General features: G+C 41.0%; 1 protein-coding gene across 1 annotated transcript in view; it reads left to right on the forward strand.

Moving 5' to 3' along the window:
- Window positions 1-15,655, forward strand: part of TRABD2B (TraB domain containing 2B) — a 277,990-nt gene extending 262,335 nt beyond the window's left edge. The window contains exon 7 of the mRNA XM_032191910.1: window positions 15,155-15,655. Within this exon, the coding sequence (XP_032047801.1) occupies window positions 15,155-15,377 (223 nt within the window). The 3' untranslated portion in view covers window positions 15,378-15,655. The remainder of the gene's footprint in view (window positions 1-15,154) is intronic.
- The last annotated feature ends 4,862 nt before the right edge of the window (window positions 15,656-20,517 follow it).

The raw sequence follows: 20,517 nt of genomic DNA on the forward strand, positions 1-20,517 counted from the left end.
CAAATCTAAACAAGATGAAAAAGCCCTGCCTGGCTACAACTCTTGTTTGAAATTGTTTGTCAAGAACCAGAATGAAATGGAGATTTCAAGTAGCAGGATATTTCTTCTAACTACTTGGTTTTGCAGAAAAGTGCAGATCTGAAGTCTGTCATTGGGAGGAATTTGAATGGAGACAGTATTAAGACCCTAGCTAGCTCTTGTAGCCAGAAGTCAGTTGGGGCAGCGAGGAGTAAAAGCCCTCGTGCTGTAAGGCTGTAGTCTGGCACACAGAGTATGTTATTGTTCCTGTTGACACTGTGTTAGCTAAGCTTCTCCTTGTAATATATAATTAATTACAGATCGCTCACTGGCTTTTCATGAAGAGCTGCTAAGTAAATTGAAAGAACAGAGATGCCTGTGATGTTTCAGAGTAGTGAGCAAAGGCCAAATCAGTGGCGCACCTTTGTTCTAGGTCAGGCAAACAGTTTAAGGTTACAGACAAGCAGCCCAAAACAATAGAGAACCTCTCCCAAGAGGAGTGGGAGCATTACAGCTCCCGTGGCCCTCAGCAGGGCGGGAGGGAAGCTCCCTGGGAAAAGGGAGGGAGGGGAGTTAGTAGCTGGAAGGATGCTTCAGGAGGCGTGAGGTTTGGAAGGAGCGATGGCAGCTGGAGGATGTGAAAGAGAGAAATGCAGTGATGAGAAGAAAAAATTAGGAAGGACATCATGGGCAAATCAGACGTTCACTCCAACTGCTGAGGCAGAGATCTGGGCAAAGACAGCATTGGGAAGACACTGAGAATGCACAGATGCTTCACTTGTATAGGAAAGAAATTCAAGGAAAAGAATCAGACAAGAGAAAAAGAGATTATTGTCCCAGGTGTAAGCTTAGCCCTGCAAAGCCTGCCATTAATGGGAAATAAAATGAATTCCCTCTGTAATTGGAAACGGCATTTCTCTGATAGCCCAGTGCAGACTGTTCAACCCCAGACGAATGCAATAACATCACAAATATCAATTTCTTCTGGAAGCAACAATTATTTTAGGGGAAAAAAATAAAAGTTATACCAATGATAGATGAAGGGAGACAATGTGTAATAAACTGCACTAAGTGTGCCTGTGTAGAGTGAGCCTTATCAGTTTGGATGGAATTTAAGCACTTAGCCTGTTATCCTTTCTTTCAAGACAATGCAGTGATGGAAAACAGAACTCTGTCAACTCAGACAAACTTTTAATTTTACTTAACTGCATCTGAAAGGTAAATTTCAGTAAATGAATCCAAATTGCTTCCTTTTCACAACACACGGTGCTGAAATACAGTACTTAACTTCATTAAAGAAAAGGCTGCTTTTCTTTAGAGGAGACCTAGACACTTTTGAAGTCTAACAGGTAAATTGTGGTCAGATGATTTCCCTCCATATGGTGGCTTTGAGATAGAAATTTCCATCACTGGGGCCTTGTTTGTTTAAATTACCCTCTCTGCCTCTCTGGTAAGGACACTGCACAGATTCTGCGTGCCCACTGATGTGGGATCCCTCCCTCCTCCAGCCTGTCCCCACGCAGCCAAGCAACCAGTTGCCACCATTGCATTTGCCCCGTGCTCAGCCTAATCTTAGCTAAAGGCTGGGGATTAGGAAGTGCTTCAGGAGCTTTCTGACTTCTTGCAGGGTCCCTGTCTCCCTGAGGGGCTATTCCAGCAGGCAGGATCAGAGGTGTGCTGAAGTCGCACCTTCCTCCTCTTGTCACATTGCATTTTGGGGCTTAGCTGGGGTGTGTGGCCCCCTGGCCTTCCTCCAGCACTTCTGTCTGCCATTTCCTTCGCTGTTCTCCTGGAAGGATTTCCTTTTCAGGAAGCTTTCACGATCACAATCCCTATCAGCAACTGCCTCCAGCCTCCAGGGCATGGCATAGAAATACCTACACATCAGAGAAACCTCGTGGTTTGATAGCTGGGATATGAGACACCTCCGTCACGCTGAGTGGTCTCAATACACCTCCTGGAGAAATTCTCCATCCCAGTTCCTCTGCAGATGGCAGCTTTGTATGTCAAACCAGCCTAAAATCTGCTCCTAGTTTGGCCAGTTTTCAGTGAACTCTTTTGGATATACAGGGGCAAGAAGATGGCATTTTGGCCACTGAAGCAGCGTGTCCATAGGTCCTTCTCTCTCCCCCCATTGCATGCCTCTCTTGAACATACCATCGTGCTTCTGGGAAAGGGTCTTCAGCTCCTCCTGAGGAAAACATGGCCTAGTCTGTATTTTCCTCTCCTTAGTCTCCTACCATTTCCATTCGATCCCCTCTAAGATGGGCAGATGGCTTGATGCCTCTTTTACACAAGCACCGATGTTGGTACCTCTCATCCTGCCCTTCACCCAGCCCGAAGCACTCAAGCCCTCCCGTGGAAGTAAAATAACAGCACAGGATAACTCGGATAACTTGGTGCAATATAAATAAGAGGCAAATCTCTGGACTGTAACATATGATACAGTGATGACATATCCCTCATCCCTAGATGTTTTCTGTAGAGGTTTCTTGGATTATCAGGTTGGTCAGAGTGCACAGAACGTATTAATTAAAGCTGTGAAACCCGCACTCAGCACAGAATTCTCCTGTGCATCGCAATAACGGATGGGAAATCTTGACATTTGTGTCCAAAACTCTAGCATCTCCATGCTAATAGACCCTCCCTGTCAGCAGGCCAAGAGTGATAACTTCTTTCCCCTCGTAAAGTCAAGGAATTACTTTGTTATTCTCCAGATGGGGCTGCAAAGATGTGCAGGCACACTTTCACCTGCTAGACCCACAAAAAAGATCTGCACATTTTGCTTCGTTCTGTTGATTTTACGTAGTTGAATGTTGCTGATGTTTGCATATTTATTTTCATTATGATTTGTCTCGTCACTGATATAAATGATCAGTATGTGTACCCTATGTTAATGAAAGCTAAAAATACGTGAAAATAAAATCACTAGATATAAAGAACACTGAAGTTTCTTGGAAATAGAGATATGATTGGGATATATATAGATTTCAGTTTTCTGTCATGAAACGAAATTCTTTATTGGTAATGTGTTAGGTATTTTATTTTCATAAAATTTAAGTCCATCACAAATATTAAATCCATATTTTTGAAGGCAAGCAAGTAACAAAATTGGAGCACATAAAAGCTAAGATTTTTGAGCAGTGAGGTATGCTTCAGCACTGGATATCCAAGAACACTTTCTGCTCCTTCCTCCTCAATGCTGATTAAGGTTGAAAATACAAGATGTTTTATGGAACCTATTAAGAGATTTCTCTTCTTTCTTTTTTTTTTTTTTTTTTGTTTGTTTGTTTGTTTTTTGTTTTTTGTTTTTTTTTTTGGTATATATTAAATAAAGGTAGTCCATATTCCATGTTTATATGTGCCCCATTTTTGTGTACTTCTGACTTGGACGAAATGTAGCCCTGCCATAGCAAGTCCTTTTAAGCCTTTTTGAGCCACTGCATCTGCCTGATGCAGCACAAATAAAATGTTTGCTTAGGATTCAGTTTCAAAAACGAGCAGCTGCTGAGTTATGATAATCTCTTCACTAGCACTGCTCAGTGATGCACATCCCCACTTGTTCCACTGTTTCTTTCAGCCAGCACGGTCTCATTTCCTTACCCACTGCCAGCACTCCTCTTAATCTTGAACAGCCTGTTCACTTTTCAGTTCTGTGGTTCTCCATTTTCTGCTTGAATTTTCTTTTTCTCCCATATTTTTTTTACTTGCCCCGTTTAACACTAGCTACATGTGGTTGGCATAGGCCATGGAGCCAAGTACAAAGGGACCCCTCCACCATAGCCATCTATAAATACACTCCCTAAATTGCAGTTCTTGATACAAAAAGAGGCTCTCCATCAGCAAGTTTATTTTACCTACAGTTTATTTTTATGTTAATATTAAGCTACCATGATTGAATAGGTTAGACTCTTTTGAGATTCCCATCCATAACTGCTCCACCATAAATATTAGGTTTCAGGATTGGAGCTCTCGTACAAAATGCCTCCTGTGCAGAGAGGCAAAAAAGGAGAATGTTTATTCCACTGAAAGAGTTAACACTAAATGAGTTTGTCTGTCTTCTGTGTTAATGCAAGGCTTTTTCTCCCTCTATTTTTAGTCTGTACCAGCAGCATATCCCACTGTGGTCTGGTATGCAAGAGCTTTGCTGTGAGGTTTGCACACACTTGTATTTTTGTGTTATGAGAACAGAGCATTTGTGTGTTGTTGGAGTATGTGTTCTTCAGCATCTGAAAGGGAGTGCAGGCTGTGCATGTAATCCATGCACATGTTTATTGTTGCCTGTGAATAACCATGTACAGCAAATGGGCTCTGGAAGAAAGCTTGTTAGCAGATGTCTTCATGGCCCTTCCAATTCATAAATATGAGCCTTGACATTTATATTTTCCATATTCAGGGCTTTCACTGGCCAGATGTTCAGAGGATTGTCTCCTTGGAGCATTTAATTATGGCTCCTCATGGCATATTGTCTATCGCACACACAAAAAAAAGAAAACTGTCTTTCTGACTCATATCAAATAGATAAGAATAAATGCTGTGGGTACCCTCAGGTAAATGGAAATCTTCTAAACCTGGAATGCACTTTAACACAGTTCTACAAAGCTGTTCTTATTCACTCAGCTGAAAAATAAGTTGTTGGGTTTAACAGGCAAAGAAAATTCAATACACAGTAGCACTTCTTCCCTGCTGTTTGGGTTGGGTGAAGAGTGTGGTTTGTGTTAAACTTGCAAGGCTGACTGCAGTCGCAGATGCTGTAAGAAGTGCTGAGTAGGCTTATGCCCAGGGTGAGCTGGATTTCTTAAACACAGAAGTGGGTAGTAAAGCACCTGCGCTCCCTAAATTGCAACACTTGATACAAAAAAAGAAGTTGTTCATCAGGAAGTTTTGTTTTTTCCCTATTTCCCATCAGCAAGAAAAGCTAATAGAGCCGTGTCAAAAGCTGGGCGTGGGTTGAAGGTGGGACCTCTGAAATTAAACTGTTTGTTGTGTTAAAGGCTGGCTGCCTCTCCTCTCTGACAATACACAGATATGGCAAAGACATCACTGGCCATATAAAAGCTAGCACAAACCTTCATCTCAAACACTGCAGCCCTGAGCTGAACTTAGGCATTTGAGTGACCTTCGTATTTAGCAGGTATCTAAGTACCGAAGAGTGCAGATGTGCTCTTTCTCAAGGTTAAGCTTCAGGCTTAGCAGAGCTAAATAAAATCCATAACATAGCAGAAATATCTTCTAGTGAAGGCACTTGGATACCATAAAGAAAAAGAAATCTGTTGTTAAAATTCCAGGGAGATGCACATGTGAAACTGTCAATGCAAGACCAGAGGAAAAGGGCAAAGGATAAGGGATTTGTTTTGGGTTCTGCCATTCCCCTTCTGAGTAGTGAGCTTTGTGCCCTGTGAAATTGAGTGAAGCAAAGTACAACAGAGAGGAAGATGACATTATTGTTGTGGTGGGCAGCTGGCTTATAAGAGGGGCTTAACCACAGTTATACTCTGGTAGTAGGTTTATCTAAGAAGACAGATTCATTGTAGAGTGAAATGGGAGGAAACCTGATTCCCTGCCACTCCCAGCAGTGCTGAAAACCCAGCAGGACCTCAGAGGGCAGCTGTGGTCTAAGTCCAGTTACTGGGATGAAGGAGAAGTAGGGTTTATTTAAATTCATATGGTTTTAATGCTATAAAAGCTGGGTTCCTGCAATTATGAAAATGCCAGGCCAAATTCCCATTTCACTCAGATCTCCCCTTTACAATTCGTGAATAACTTAACTGAACAAAGTAAGCATTATACATGGGGTCTGAGCCCGCCGCGCTGGAAAGCAAGGGAGCCAAGCCAATTTCTGGAGAGCTGCTGGATATCAGGGATGCTTCGCATAGCGCTACCATGGGGAGGCACGGTGCAGACCATGCTCACAAAATTCTTTGGCTCCGTTCCGTGGAGACACTTCAGGGTCCTGGTTATGATACCTGGCAGGGAAAGCTTTTGTGGCCTTTCCAGCACTTCAGGCCAGCAAGTGGCTTTTCGTGAGTCACCAGTGGCATCTCCAGGCCTTCAGGGGGTTTGGCAGAGTTTGTGGAGAAGGAGCTCGTGTTGCGTTGGTATCATCACAGTTGCTTTGCAAGCAGCAGGAAGAATCCCAGCCTTGTGGGCATTGCAGCAATTTAATGTCCTTCGCATTACTGCCTGGTAGATGTGCCCTATGAACCTTTTTTTATTTATTATTTTGAGAGCGAGTCTGCTGGAAAGAAAAAGAAGGCAGTGCTTTTGTTCAGTGGAACAAGCTTGAATTCAATTCTGCTCCAAATAACAGGTTCGAAGATCTGACCCAACCTTAATTATTCTTATTAAGAGAGACTCTGGAAAAATACAAGCAATGAGGAAGAAAGTGAGCCCAGTGAATTAGAGAGAAAAATGTGATACAGACCAAGCAGAGAGAAAAAAAAATGTTATATGGAGATGGAAAAAGAACAGGGAGAAGGAAAAAGAAAATTAAAATCAAATGGAAAAATGCAGTATGTTGGACATCCATTTAAGCCAGTTTATATTTTGGTTGTTCATTCTGTTCCTTAATACATTGCACAGGCATCTTCTTAGCTGAAATAATTGTGTGTCTTAGAGAACAGTCTTGGAGAAAATACTTAATTTGACAGGATGTTTTAGGTATTTCCCCAGTACTGCCTATTCTAAATCATTTTAAAATCTGGAGGGGAAAGTCGATATCTTTTACAGTGTTTAACAAGAAAGTGACAGGGTCAAATATATACATCTCTATGAACGTATGTGTTCCCCAAGCACATCTAAACATGCATGGTTAATTCTGTGCATCTGCAAAAAATATTTGAGCCATAGGGCCCACACAGTACCAAACAAACACTTCAGTGCACATCGGAGAGGGCAGACCGAGTCACTCTGTTTCTAATTAATTGAAAGGTTAAGCCCAAGAAATAAGATAGGGATTACGACTTTGACCACCCCAAAAATTGCAAATTGTTTTGTATGTTGGGCTGGTTTAATGTGAGGGACAGTTTGCGAAATACAGACAAAAGAGAAAGATTCTGCTCATGCTTGGGGTTTTGTTCAAAACCACCTGATTGCAGTACTATCAAATGAACCCTTTGCATGTTGTATATCAGCAGATTGCCCCAGAAACAGCACAGATTGCATCACTGGCAAGATTTTTACCATTCTAAGATCATCTGTATATTCAAACCTTGATGTTCTTGCTTACTTTGGCTATAAATACTGCAATCATTATCTGTCCAATGACCAGTGGAAGAAGTATTTGGTTATTTGAGCCATGATGATGAGTGCCTTAATTGCACATACAAATCAGGTACACAACCAGATGTGTACAGAAGGTGGGGGTGAGTTTGTGGATGTTTTTGAGGCCACATCACTATTCAGGCTCTGGCGAACTCATCCTGGCTCAGACGTCTGCGCAGAGCCCGTGAAACAAAGGGCTCTGAGCTATCCCCTGTAAGCAAGGGCCAGGCCCTGGGTAAAACTGGGATGCATTATCCTGGCTCTGTGATTGCCTCGTCCCAGTGCAGAATCACAGGGGGATATTCTTAGGATATTAGAGAATCATCAAAGCATTTCTTAGAAGGGCAAAGGAAAGAGCTAATGTTGTCATCTCCTGCCTCAGGACCACCCAGACACTCTACAACAAATCATGGGTCTTCAGCTACAGTATCTTGAATTATTGTTCACAGGGATTTTAAAGAATTTCATTTCTTTTTTTCTCCTTTTTTTTCTTTCCTTCTTTTTTATTTTTTTTTTATTTTTAAGGATGACATGTAGTTTCCTGACGGGCTGGTTTTAATAAGGTCAGAATCTTTGTTGTTGCCAAATCAGAGAGGAATATAACATCTTTAAGTCATTAGATGGGAATGGGGTAATTACTCAGAGGGTGTGCTTCAAAGGTTATTGGTTTTTACAGCATTCTGTGTATTTACACCACTCTGCAGTTGTCTGAAAAGGAGCTGTGGGCCTGATTCTGCTGCTGCCACGTGTGGGTGCAGGATTTGTGGGTGAGATATTTGCAAGGTTTTCTTACAGCATTTCAGGGCAGGAGGTTGAATAGGGCCATATGCACTCTCCAGTAGGGATGGGGGAAACCTAAACCTGACCACAAAGTACAAATAAAACTTTCCCACCTGCTGAAAGTTCAGTTCAGAAAAGTGCCTTTGGAGTGCCCTGTGCTGGAGATGCTTCTCACCTGCTCCATCCTTACCTGCTGATAACATGCACATCTCTCTTTGCACCACGCTGTCCTCATGCCTGAGGGACCCACAGGCTGTGTCACCGTGACAGCAAACTCTTCTCCTCACCTTTCCCCATCTCTGATGCAGCATTCCCCATGGCCTCCATCCCTCTCCCCTCCTCTGGCCCCACAGCATAAGATACGCTTTGCCCTAACAGGATGTCCCACCCATGCCTGGAAGGACCTTCTGCCTTTCGGGAGGTCCCTGTAGAATTCCGCCCCAATGCAGGTGGATGTCACAACAGGGCTGAATTTGCCATCACAAAGGTGTTCTGCAGGTGGCCACCTGGGCCTATAGATTGGAGCAAGAGCCTGAAAAGTCACTCCATGGTGGGTACGTGCTGGCGGTGTCACACTGAAGCTTCAAGGTCTCAACTCAGGTCAGAGTCAGGGGAGGAATAGAAGTGAAGTGCTTTAACAAAGTTTTGACAGTTCATTGATGGGTGTTGTGGGGATAAAAACCAAATCTCCCAGCTCCAGCCCCTGGCCCATCCACAGAGGGGGGACAAAACTGCTCCAGGGACATCAGAGACATCGTCTTTCTCCTAGAGATCCTAACGAAGAGTGGGGCTATCAGGAGATGCACTGCCCTTTGCCTGTACACGGGGCTTGGAGGCTCCCAAGCACCCACTTTAAAAGGGGGAAGAGCTGTCTGTCCATCTCCATCAGAGCCAGAGCCATGAAATAAAACTGGATCTGAGCTCCAAGTTGCTCTCAGGTGGGGATATGGTTCCCATTTGCATCTCGTCGGAAGGCAGGCTCAGATGGAGAGCGGCAGGTTGTTGAAATGCCCCCGATGTTGTTGCCTGACCCCTCTTATCGACAGCGTGGCTGCAGCTGCCTGTCAGTGACTCTCCGGCTGTGCTGCTCACAGGGAGGGTGGATTCTTGCTCTGTGGAAAACGACCAAAGAACTGGGGTCCCAATGACCCCAGGGTAAAGAGAAAATAATAGAGGTAAGGCTCTTCCTTGGCTCATCCCGCGTTCTCTGTTGGCCACAAAGCAGTGTGTGAGATAGCTCACTCATTGAGACATGCAAAGGCAGTTTACTACACTGCTGCGAACGCGTAGTGGCCTCCCCTGGACCAAAACCCAATTCTTTAATCTGATCCAGGTTGGATTTTTCTCCCTTTTTTTTTTTTTTTTTTTTGATGAACTGAACCTTGCCAAAGCATGAGCCTCTTGGCCTTGATCCCATAATGGGCTTTAGGACGTGCTGAGTTGTAGGTATGTGAAAACTAACCTTGCTGGGAGCACTCGTGCTTGCAGTGCTTAGCCTCCTGCTAGTCTGGGACCAGGAGACTCAGCATCTTGCAGGATTTATCCCTCAGGCTGCAAGAACAGTGTCCATGAGAAAGGCAGCAATGAAGAAAGACACAAAGATTGGGAAACTGTAGCTTATGCTGATCTAAAGAGCCCCTTCCAGAAACACATTGAATCTTAATCTAAAAATATCAGGAGATGGAGGCTTCACATTCCCTTTCAGAGGTTACAGTAATGGTCTTCAAATTTTAAACCTTGTAACATTTCTAGTGTGATTTTTTTTGCCCCAGCTTACTCTTTTTTTTTTTCCTTTTGGTTAAGCACCTACATTATTTTTTTGGGGGGGGTATTTTTTTTTTAGAAGGGTGGTGAGACTTCTTGCCAGGCAGTTTGTTTACATACCACAACAGGTTGGTCACAATGCAGATATATTTTTCAAATCTTGATTAGTAAGTTTTGGTGACATAAACAAGTCTGGTTAGTTACAAGAATAATTGTCTTCACTAGCAGGACGTTATTTCTGATCAGCAGAAAAATTATGTGATCAACTTCTTTCACATCTGTTCATTAAATAAAAAGGAAAAAAAAAAAGGCAAAATTTGTTTGAAAAGAAACAGGAAGCATATGCTTAATATCACTTAAAAAAATCATAAGGTTAACATCAAATCACAAATGCAAAACAGCCATTATTGTATTTACTCAAAAAATTTTCCTCCAGTTTACTAGCTCATTAGGGTTTCAGTTGAAAAATGCATGTTTTCAGGGTTCAATCTATGCTGGCACATCATCTTGATAAGCTTCTTTCATCAGATGTTGTATTGTAAGAAAGGCTGTCTGAGTCCACATTTGTTTACATTTATTAAAAATTCTTGTCATGTGTTTATATAGCTCCTTTGATCCAGAAAAATCCCCAAATACTTTGTAAGTTATGCTTAAAAAAGGCCACTTCCTCCGCCCTGAACAGAAACCATGTTGGGACTGAAAGATGGCAGCAGATTAAATGTGCATAGAAATATCCCTGTAATTGAGCCAGGGCTCAATCCTTCAGTGTACCACCAGTTTTCCATCAGCTTGAGAACAGTTACTGGGAGTATAAGGGTGGTTTGGGGGCAAAAAGCAGTTGAAAAAACATCTTCCTAGAGATTGCAGAGGGGCAGCATGTGAAATAAGTGTCTTCTAACTGGGAGCCAGAGCATCTCGTGCACTTTCTTTTGCTGATTATTATATTATATATATTAAATATATATTTGGCTGGTAATACCTCAGAGAGACCTACAGGTCCCAGTTTGGGGCAACTCACTTCAGAGAAGATGCAGATCAACCAGGCAGAGTCAGGGGGGAAGAGAAGAAAAGATGGAGGGAGAGCACGTGAGGACTTGCAGAAAAAGGCAGAGGGAATTGTTTGTTTAAATGAGAGAAGGCCGAGGTGAAACGTGGTTAAGTCTTCAAGATATGTGAAAGGCTGCTGAGAGTAGGAATGGAATAAACCTGCCTGTGGGGACAAGAGGAGTCACGAACTTGTGCTGTAGCATGGGATATTTGGTGAAACATTAGGCAGTAATTCTGGATGTCAAGTCTCTCTGCAGAGACTCTTGAATTGCAATCACTGTAGGGTTTTTTTGAGGCTGGATTAGACATACATGTCAGGAGGGGCTTAGATCTCATTCCTGTCTTTGGGACAGATGTGCCAGAAAGTCCCTCCTGGCCCTGTCTTCTGTGATCCTGATGCAGCATCACATGTGGTTGTATGTACCCTGCTTGTGTGAATAAACCAAGTCACACTAAAACTTTATTTGTGAGTTCCTTGCAAAGTCCTTGCAAACTAAACCAGAACAGAAATTCCCCCAAAGGGCTTTGTGTGTGTTTGTTTTATTTTTCAAATTTAAAATGCTCCCACATCATCAAGGTGCTTCAACATGCCCCCAGCGTAAAGGACTTGACTCATTTAATTGGATTCAGTAGGGTCTGTTCACGAAGCATGTGCCTGGGGCCCCATTTTTTGGGAAAGTTTTACACGTCCTAATGGTGGTAAGACAATGTATGACTAATGCACTGATTTGAAAAACTGCTCTATTATCTGATCAAAAGTACAAGCTCATGAATATGATACCCCAGGTCATTTGGCTAAACGGTACCTGGAGTCTTCCAAATTTTTAAAACAATCCCATACACAGAAGCAAAAAACAGGCATACGAACAGTGGAGCCAGTGGTTGCCTGTTCATCATAGCTCATGAGGAATGTTTTATTAAAGATGTTTTTATCAGACACAAAAACCTCAAACACGGAATATCCTGGGCTGGCAAGAGAAGGTGTGATAATAATTCAGATTATTATCCTCCAGATCTGTGATTCATTTATATTATTCTCTGAGTACATTTCAGGAATGATCAAAACCTCCCTGAGGACAGTGGAAAGTGTCCGGTTGAGTTCAGGGGTCTCTGTTTTTGCTTTCATCTGAGGGTCAGTGAGATCCTATGTACAGAGGCAAACAGGCTCAGAGGGAGTTTGGAGAAGCCATCTCCTGTCACCCGAGCCACCACTAGGATTAGTTTGTAATCTAACATGGCTCTCTAGACCTCCTCCATAGCCTGCAGGAACAGAGGGACCCCCAGCCACACTACGTACCCATAGGGACCTACACTGGAATGAGGCAGACCACCTTCTGGAGATGCTTCTCTCCCCATTTGCTATAGAAACAGCCAAGTTGCAAGCTTGAACCAGAGGTTTTACGAGGAGTTTTGTAGCATTTGTTAGAAGGGTCATTTGCTTTAATTATCTCTAAACTACCTTGGTGGTAGGCTAGCGTGCTAAAAGTAGAGCCGCATTTAAGGAAATATATGGCTAAACCAGGATTCCTTTGCTATTAGCATGCCTTGTACACATGCATGGAAACTCACTGTTATCCCCTCTTAAATCACTTAAGGATTTTTTAGTAACAAATAACTCCACCTAACAATATTTGTCCTAACAAAGAAGCATTTATAGAAATTTAATGTCTTGAAACCAACAAATGACCTCACTGACTGAGAAGAGGGGTCAAAAACTTCTCAGGTCTTTTGACAGGAAACCCTGGATTTCAAGTAAATTGTTTTCTTTTTCTCAAAAATACCTTTTTTTTTTCAAGGGAGGAAAGAAAAAACAAAAACAACTAAAAAATTTGACAAAATACTTCTGGCAGTTGACTAGAAGATGGAAGCACATCATACAGAAATGCAAACTGTTGATTTAAGGTTTCTTTAGGAATTCCTTAGAGGTAGTTGGCTGATGAATGGGCTCAGTTCTCTGGCCAGCCTGATCCCCTTCCCCAGACATCTCATACAGTACGTCCCCAAGGTGCAGAAAGGCAGTCTGTGCAAGGGACATGTTAGTCTCAAAGGCGGATGAAGCCATAGAATGAGTCAGGAGTAGGATATACCCAAAGTGTATGCAAGTCCCATATGGCACTGTGGCAATAATTTTTAAATTGAAGTTGAAAACCAGACCCTTCTTGCAGTCTGAAATTTAATTGAGGGCTAAATTGCTTATTTCTGTAAGTGACAACCTAAAGAAGATTACAAGCACCTTGCCCATACATACTAGGGAAAAGTGGTGCAGAGTAAGAACCCCAAAGCTGTGTACCCTCTATCATCATTGCTAGATCTCTGCACCACAATATCACTCAAAAGGATAAATGAGATCCGGATCAAAGGTTGGAGCATGACTGCATTTCTGTTGAAGTACTCAGCATGTGTAGTTTTGTCAGAAGTATGCTTTAATGATGCTTTATATTCGCTGTGGGTATGCCATTCATACTTGATGTTACATACATTACAGGAGCCTGAATAGACAGTACCTAATTTGCCATCATTTTTGCCAGCACTAAATTAACTGCTCAAAAACACTGGACAAATCTGAAACAGCAGCATTAACTTATCCCAGATCTATGCTTTCTTATTAAGTGGCTGCAGCAGTTTTGATGCAATAGCACAAGTTCTAAAGCTGTATGCCCTATATCATCAATTAAAGATATAAACCAACCACTTGTTATGGGAATTTAGATAAGAGCTTTCTCCAGCATGGCTAGATTTCAAATTCTTTATTTACAGCAGTTTGTACCTCTGGAACAAGTACCACTTCTCACTGTCAAGAAATAATGCTGCTTAGATGTATTATCTGCTCTCATGAAGCAATTCCCATGTCTTTAATTATAGACTGCCTTTTCTTTTTGCTCTAATTCATTACACATTAGTTAAGATCACTTCTAGCAGCATAACAACTGTCCCGCCCAGAAGATGTGGTGACAGTGTAAAGAATGAGGGAAGAGCTGAAATGAATTATTCCAAAACTCGGGGTGAAGTGTGACACGCAGTGATTGTCTGTTGCGTTTGATGTTGACCTGCCTGTGTCAGTGCCCTCTTCTGGGTGGACTCTGGTCTTCTCACGGTTTATGATTGACTCCATGCTTGTGAAGTGTCCAAGCTAGAAGCTCGAACCGATGGTGATGGCAATAGGCCATCTTATTAATGCTCAGGCAGAAAAAGACAAAAGCATTCACTGCTACTAAATTGTCTTTCTGCACATGGATCTGGAGCAAGGTATTGTTCCTTTTATCTGATGTTATGCAATACGCAGCCTTTTTTTCTCCAAGGTCTCAGATAAGTAGCTAAATAGTTATAGGACTGCATAGCTTCTTACCCCATAAAAAATGATGTGAGGGCTGTTTTAGTAACCCTGAATCCCCTCTATGGAAGATTTAAGAAGTAACATGGAGAATCTGCAAGTATTAGTGTCACATCTTGTTTTCAGAGGAACTTGTCTTTTTTCTCCTTGCTCCACAGCAGTGCCTTAACTCCAAAATCCACCTTGCGCAATCTTGCATGCTCAGTTATGCTGCTCCATGACAACTGGTGGATTATGGATCAGCTGAAGTGGGGTGCAAAGGAAGCATTTAATGAAATGGAGATTACAATTTAAAACTTCCTAATCAATTGCAAATGGATCTTTTTGACCTTCATTGTCATGGGAATTGTGATGAATTCCAACGTGCACATTTAAAGCAAAGTTCTGGCTCAAGCTACAATCAATAAGCACCACTACTGAGGCAAAGCTGCAGCCAGGGAAACTTCACATTGAGTCTGGTTTTGGCATTATGATAGGATCCAAAATGTCTTAAAGCCAGGAAAAGAAAAGAAGCTGCTTGGTCTCCTGTGCTCAAAGTTATCTGTTTTGTAAGGGGATCCTGGAAAATTCTTTATGGTTTTAAGACAGGGGAAGGAAATGTTTTCTGGCCCCTCCTGGACTTGGTATCCACTCCATGATGGGTAAGGCATGGCTGTGAGACAGGCCAAATTTTGAGACCTTTGTTGGTGAGAAAGTATCTAAGAACATAAGAGCTGGGTCATCCTGGTGGATTCTACCAGCAGCCGGAAGCTGAGGGACATCCTGAATCAGATCTGTTTCCAGACCATCACAGTTACTGTCCCCTGGGGATCTCTCTCCGTATCTAATACATGCAAATAATAATAATAATTGTGATTGTCATGGCTGTTGTTACTACGTATAGAATGACAGATCACAGAGCAGAGATAAGGGCTCTCCTGTTTAATTTCCTTCTCTTTTGTTTTCTTGTAGCACCACCACGTTGCCTTCCTACATCAGGATAACCAATGGCTACATCACAGTCAAACCTCCCATTTGGATTTCCAACCGGCTGGATCAGAGACCACACTCAGACCGCCCATCCCAGCCTCAGCCGACGAGCTCAGCTTCAGCCACCGTTTTATGGCCATCAATAACTTCTCCTCTCTGTGTGGCCATAGCTTCATTTCTTCTCAATCTACTGCAGCCTTCCTGACCGCATTAGGATTACGTGCAATCCCTTGGAATAGAGAAGAGAGATAATTTATGAATGAATTGGAGGTTATGACAACATTTGCAGACTGGACCTTCTCAGTGAATCAGTAGTGCCTTCTAGCTGATTTTGTCTCTTTGCCCAGATACGTTTTGAAACTCTAAAGCTTTATTGTAACACTGACTTACATCTTCTTTTTGTAGAAGGATCTTTATTTCCCATAGTGCTATGGGGTTTTGTAAAATATTCATGTTCATATAAAGAAAAAAAAAAAGAAAAAGAAAAAATGTATTTATTCGACTGGTAAACTTATTTTTTCTTGTTGTATATGTTAATAACATCCCTAGTAATCAGTAGTGATGGTGAAACAGATAAATTAATATTTCCTATATTTGTTTTCTAACTGACAACTCTGCAAATGCCTGAACTGACACCAGATGAATGGCTTTTTTCTTTAACCATTACTTTCTACAGCAACTATCCAATAAGTACATTTTGCTGCATTTCTGTATTTTTCTTTTTTAAAAAATTCTTATTAACATAACTGAAACTGAATAAAGCAGATCCTGCTCTCTGTGGCCTATGCCCATTAGAAAAACTTGTGCATTCTTAGCTCAAGTCAGCTGCTATAACCTAAAATTTCAGATATTTTTATATGATTTAGTAAGTCATTAGTCAAAATAACCCTCTAAGATCCCCTGTTGTCTTTAACTCAGCTATTTAACTTCTCTGGAAATTACCAATTTCCATCTTTGCCCTGGGATTAATTCATTATCTAACTCAAAACATCTTTTTCTTAATAAAATATTTCATTTTAAATCTGGAATTTTCCCAATGGAATTATTTTCTTCTCTCCCTCATCTTATATAAATAGAAGCCCACAGTCTTTCCCAGCATAAATGAGACCAGAATTTGGTCTGTTTATAGGTTATAAAAATGCAGTTTCCTGCTAATCTATAGAATTGCTTTGCACCAGTTATTAATGCAAGTGGGCAACCTGCAGGCGGGGAAAAAATGTCTAGAAATTCATCATCATCCTGCTATTGTGCTTAGAGATGGTATCTCCATGCTGAATTAAGATTTGTCCAAAATTATTTCAAGACCACAGGAACCAAGCCCCTTTTGTCATGGAGATGTGCAAGAACTTTCCTGTTTGTAGACTATGGTGCTTCTGTTGACTATGTTGGAAAAATTAAGACAATTTGCATGTAGTGCAAATTTTGCTCACTTTCCAAGCAGCTACTTTTCAGTAATCAGAAGAACAACATCTGTGGGAAAAAAACAAGTCCATCTTTAAAACTACCATGCTTAATAAGGCATGCTAACTTTTTCCCCAACAAAACAAGATGAAAAATCACTTTTGATACAGAAGTTTCAAACAGAAAATTAATTTTGCTTGAAATAGTCTTTTTTTTTTTTCCTGAAGTCATCTACAAAACAAAAATCTGAAATCTGTGATGAAAACATCTTAGTTAAAAAGAAAATTTAAAATTTAAATGTTTTTAAAATGTGATGCAAACCTTTTTTTTTTTTTTTTAATGAAAAAGTAGTGCTTTTTCACCATGAAAAAAATAGCAGATAATGATGACAATAACACTAATACTGGTAAAAATCTGACTGAAAACAGTCATGTCACTTTCCCACCAGCCTGACAGCGTGGTGTTCAGGACTGGAGACAATTCTATGTAATATTCAAGTCTCCTCAGTGAGAGATGGTTTAGGATACACGGTTAGTTTGTCATTATACCAGTGAATTCAAGAAAGGAGTTAAGGGAATTATTAGACTGTAATATTCACATGGTTTTATTTGAAACCATGATAAATATTGAGCTTTTTCACCATGCATCCCAACCCACTGCTTTGCAAAGGCAAGGGAGAATACAGATGGCTTTTTTGACCTACTGCACATCATGACCTCTAGCTTTTTTTCTACTTTTGTCAGAAGGATGTGTAGATTTGTGGTCAGTTTAAGTGGGTACAGCAGCCAGTGCTGTAAGCTACCCCTATATTTTAAAGTACAGCAGTTGATAAGGCTGAATGGAAAACTTTGAGCTTTGCCACGAATGTGAGCTTCAAGCACACCCTGTGCATACCTTTATATTGTGTATTTTGGCTAGCAGAAGATCAGAGATGTTAGTTTTGGAGAGAAGCCATTCACCTTGCATAATATTTATTGCACTGGGCTGGATATTGGAAACATGTTTTGAGAACTTTCATTTCAGTTTTATTTGCGCTATTACTCTAGAAATGCCTTCATTTGAATATAATAGCTTAACAGACCTTCAAATTCAACCTTAATGCGCTTAAAAAGATTGGTTCTCCTGCTGTATTCAAGACAGAGCTCAGACCCGAATAGTAATGTATTATTCATAAAAAGAGAGCAGAAAATAACATAGGCAAATCTTAAGGGTGATGATAAGTTACATAGTAAAAGCAAATAGCCAATGAACCGAAGCCCATTGAATTTTATTTGTTATAGTCTGATCAAGTCCAGAAATGATTCTATGGTACCATCCCAGAAATAGTTCCAGGTGTTGGAAAACTTACAGAATAAATAGGCTAGACCATAAAAAGATAAGAGAGAGAGAGAGAAAAAAAAGAGCAGAAAACAGAATCAAGTTGTCCATAACCATAAGGAAAACCACCAACAGGACCAAGACTGGGACTTGCAGTTCTCCTGTTCCTATCCTGTGGCTTTCTCCAAAGGCCTGTGAGGCTTTTAGGAATATGATGAGCACAGATGTCACCACACTCACAGCTGTCACTATGCCACACAGAATACTCGGTTTGTCACTAATGAGTTTTTTGTGAATCACTTCTCCATTGGACAGTAATGCTAAATACTTACTAGCTCAGATATCACGGCATGTGTGGATATCACAGTATGTAAATAGCTTGGATATCAACGTATGTTCTGACATATGTGCATTTCTTGGCATTTTGTCTGTAATTCCTGTGAAACGAATGAATGTTGCTGGAGGTCACCAAATTTCAATTGTGCTCGTGCCCAGTGTTTGTCATTCTGCAGTGCAGGTTTCAAAGCAAGGTGCCTTCTGGGTTTGGAGTCAACACACTTGACTTTTGCTAGCTAAAAGCATCTAGTGCACCCAGTCATCTGAGCTTCCTCTGGGTAGGGGAGAAGAAACCACTTGTGATAAATACAAGATTAAGTAGCTTCCCATAGATAGCTCAGGAACCCCACGTGAACAGCTGTAGCGCAGTTCGCTGACCAAGCATTTCTTTTATTCTGTTGTCTTCCCTAAGGTGTGACTTAGGGTAACTTTTGTTAATCCTTGGTGTGTAAGCATAGCAATACTAGAAAATGAGACCCTCACTGTGATTGATAGAGTATTTATTCATCAGCAATAGCAGCTCAGTATTAATTAAAATGCACCAGTACTGGTGTGTTTAGCACAGATCTATGCACATCCATTGCAATGGATCATGACTATATTCCACGTGAGTTTAGAGCGTGTATCAGATTTGATGCGAGCTCTTGAAGTAACACTGACTACCGGCTTCATGGGACTTCAGTTTTATTCTGTGGGTTTCTCAGAAAATGGGGAGCCAACTGGTTTGTCTCTTCCTAAGGGAAGCTCAGATTCCCATGTAATTGCAAGATTCCAGGAGCAGTGGATTTAAAAATAAATGAATAAATCCATGCTATATAAAATAACAAACTTTGATGGTACTATTTACCCGTGAGAAACACAGTCAAGAGAGTCGTGCAATGTGTAGCAATCAAGGACATTTTGATGTGGTCAAGTCCAAAGCTGAATGAATGCATGATTCATCCTTTCAACTCAGCTACAGCTGACACTGCTGCAGCACACAGTACCTGTAATGGTAACATTATAAAGGAATGCTAATTATCTGCCAAGCTATTGCCCCAGTAGAATAAATATCCCATACCACCAGCAATAGATTTAACTTCTGCTGTTTCATTGTTTTAATGCTTTTCTTGCCAGTGTTTAACTATAGATGCTGTATTAACATGCATTGCCACTTGAAGAACCAGCTAGTAGGCTGGGACAGAAGGTATGTTATATTTTACAACTGATGTAGTTCTCTGCAATCCCTTGGGCTGTTGAATAATGCAATACCTCTTCTGGAAATAAATGATGAACGTGATTTATAAATATGCTTTATACAGGTGTCAAAAATCTGCTTTGTTGAACTTCCCTTCCCATTCCTCCAAGCTCCGCTGTGATTTAGGAACACCCAAGGTACAGAGCTGTGTATTTATCTAAGTTCTTCAGTATACAGTTGTGGAGAGAGACAGAGGGGCAGGCGGCGGGGAAGTGAGAATTAAACCTATGTTTAGTGCATTGATTAGTCAAATGATATGTCCCCATCAGTCATTATCATGTACCACTGATAGGGAGGAATTTCCTATCATGTATTTACATTAGAGAAACCAAAGTGCCAAAGTCATTATCTCAGCATAAATGTTATCATTCCTAACTTTGCTTAGTACCATATTTCTATATTATATCCAAAAAGCATATGAGCTTGTCATATCTCTGAAGTGATCAATGTTCCATGGAGTGTGTTAGATTTCAGCTTCAATTTAGGCTTGTTTCAGCTTAACTGGAGCAGAAAGCCAATTTCCTAATTTTGAGCATATGGGTGTGGGTATGTGTGTCCGTGTGTCTGCGTGTGAGCGTGTTTTGTCCCAACCCAAATGCAAATATTCCTGTGACTAGCTTTTCAGGAGGTACTTTAATCTAACTAAAACCAGTGAGATCTTTCCAATTAGCAGTCGATACTTTTCTGCCACAGGAATGAACAACCACCCTGCAGATTCACTGAATTTTAAATTGCACATTTGTCAGTTTTCAATTCAAATGTATTTCAAATATTTTTTCCTGTTCCGCCTCCTGCTTTTGTGAACTGTTTTGAAGAGTGTAATAAAAAGATGCTTTCTAATATTATTTTGTCAAAATATTTTTGTAGCATAATATATTAATAAAATGTTATTATAAATCCATAGCACAAGAATCGTGTATGTCTGAGTTCTTTCTTTTGCACTACAAGCTAGGGAATCGCTGAAAAGGGGAATATTCAGTCTGCAGCATTTCCTTTTGTTCAAGACCAACTTTGATGATGAGGAATTAATTCTCTGGGGAAGGTTTCTTATAGA

This window comes from Aythya fuligula, chromosome 8, assembly GCF_009819795.1.
Source record: "Aythya fuligula isolate bAytFul2 chromosome 8, bAytFul2.pri, whole genome shotgun sequence".
NCBI lineage: Eukaryota > Metazoa > Chordata > Aves > Anseriformes > Anatidae > Aythya > Aythya fuligula.